This window comes from Hesperophylax consimilis, chromosome 15, assembly GCF_061612785.1.
Source record: "Hesperophylax consimilis isolate HC1 chromosome 15, BYU_Hcon_1.0, whole genome shotgun sequence".
In the NCBI taxonomy this organism is placed as follows: Eukaryota; Metazoa; Arthropoda; class Insecta; order Trichoptera; family Limnephilidae; genus Hesperophylax; species Hesperophylax consimilis.
In genome coordinates, this window is record NC_142850.1 from 17,472,615 (window position 1) to 17,473,742 (window position 1,128).

Sequence of the window (1,128 nt, forward strand, 5' to 3'; positions counted from 1 at the left end):
GAGAAACGGCGTACGGCTAGTTAGTTAGTTAGGAGGCATGCTGCGTATGTTCCCCAAAGTAGTATGACGAAATTAAACCAACCATCGCGTCGTCTGTATGCAACTTCAACGGTTGACACACAACAGTTGAATCAATCAAATTGAGTAGTCTGTGGGGGGCTTTAGTTAGTTAATTAAACAACCACCGAGAAATTAATTGTATATGGCTGTTCGGTTTGAAAGCGACTCGCGTGAAGTTATCTGCGATAGCTTTGTTTCGAATAGTAATATTTATTTGAAAGAGCCTTGTCATTCGTTGTTGTCAAAATCTGCCCTCTTTTCACGATAAATTTATCGTTTTGGTAAGCCGGATAAATAAAAATGTTGAAGTTTAAATTAGATTTTGATTTCAATAATTACACATTAATAGTGCCATGTGTATCTGTTGGGAACGTCGGCCAGCTAGCGGCAGATTTGGTGGTATCTTCTCTGAAAATGGATAAAGTCGGTTCTGTTTGGCATCCAGCTATTGTACCGATCATTGGAAGTGATCCCTATGACTTGAACTCTTCATCTTTGATGGTGTCTTGCGAACTATATGCAAATATATCTAAGAAAATAGCAGTTTTACAGTTGAGATCCCCATTGGTGAAGAAATATGCGAAAGATTTCCTCACAAACATTGCAGACATTGGGAAACAGTACACCTTGCAACAGATCGTAATTCTGTCGAGTAGTTTTGCATCTGAGAGACATACGATAAGCACGGTTCCCTTCAGGTATTTGCACAATAGTTTAGTGAAGAATCAAATTCTGTTTAATACCCTAGAGTGGATCAACTTCAATGCCGATGAAGGGAATAATGAAATACATGGAGGAGGATTTGCTAAATCACTTCTGGAAATCTGTACCGCAGCCCAGCTCCCGTGTCTTGTCCTATTTAAATATTGTTCGGAGGGAGACAACATCCCAGATGCGGAAGAGATGCTGAATTACCTCAACGATTGGATGAGTTTAATGAATTCTCCCGATGGAAACCAAAAGCTCGCCCAACCTCCCTCTTGGAAACTATTGTTTGGAAACCCAGCGCCACAAAATATATATTAATGTCTGTTTTGTTTTATCAATTACTGTTATTTTCATAAATAA

General features: G+C 39.1%; 1 protein-coding gene across 1 annotated transcript; it reads left to right on the forward strand.

Annotated features, from left to right (window-relative positions):
• The first annotated feature begins 250 nt into the window (after window positions 1-250).
• On the forward strand, window positions 251-1,128 carry LOC149417399 (proteasome assembly chaperone 2). Its single transcript, XM_089640011.1, has one exon. The coding sequence runs from the start codon at window positions 361-363 to the stop codon at window positions 1,084-1,086; it is 726 nt and encodes a 241-aa protein (XP_089496137.1). The 5' UTR covers window positions 251-360; the 3' UTR covers window positions 1,087-1,128.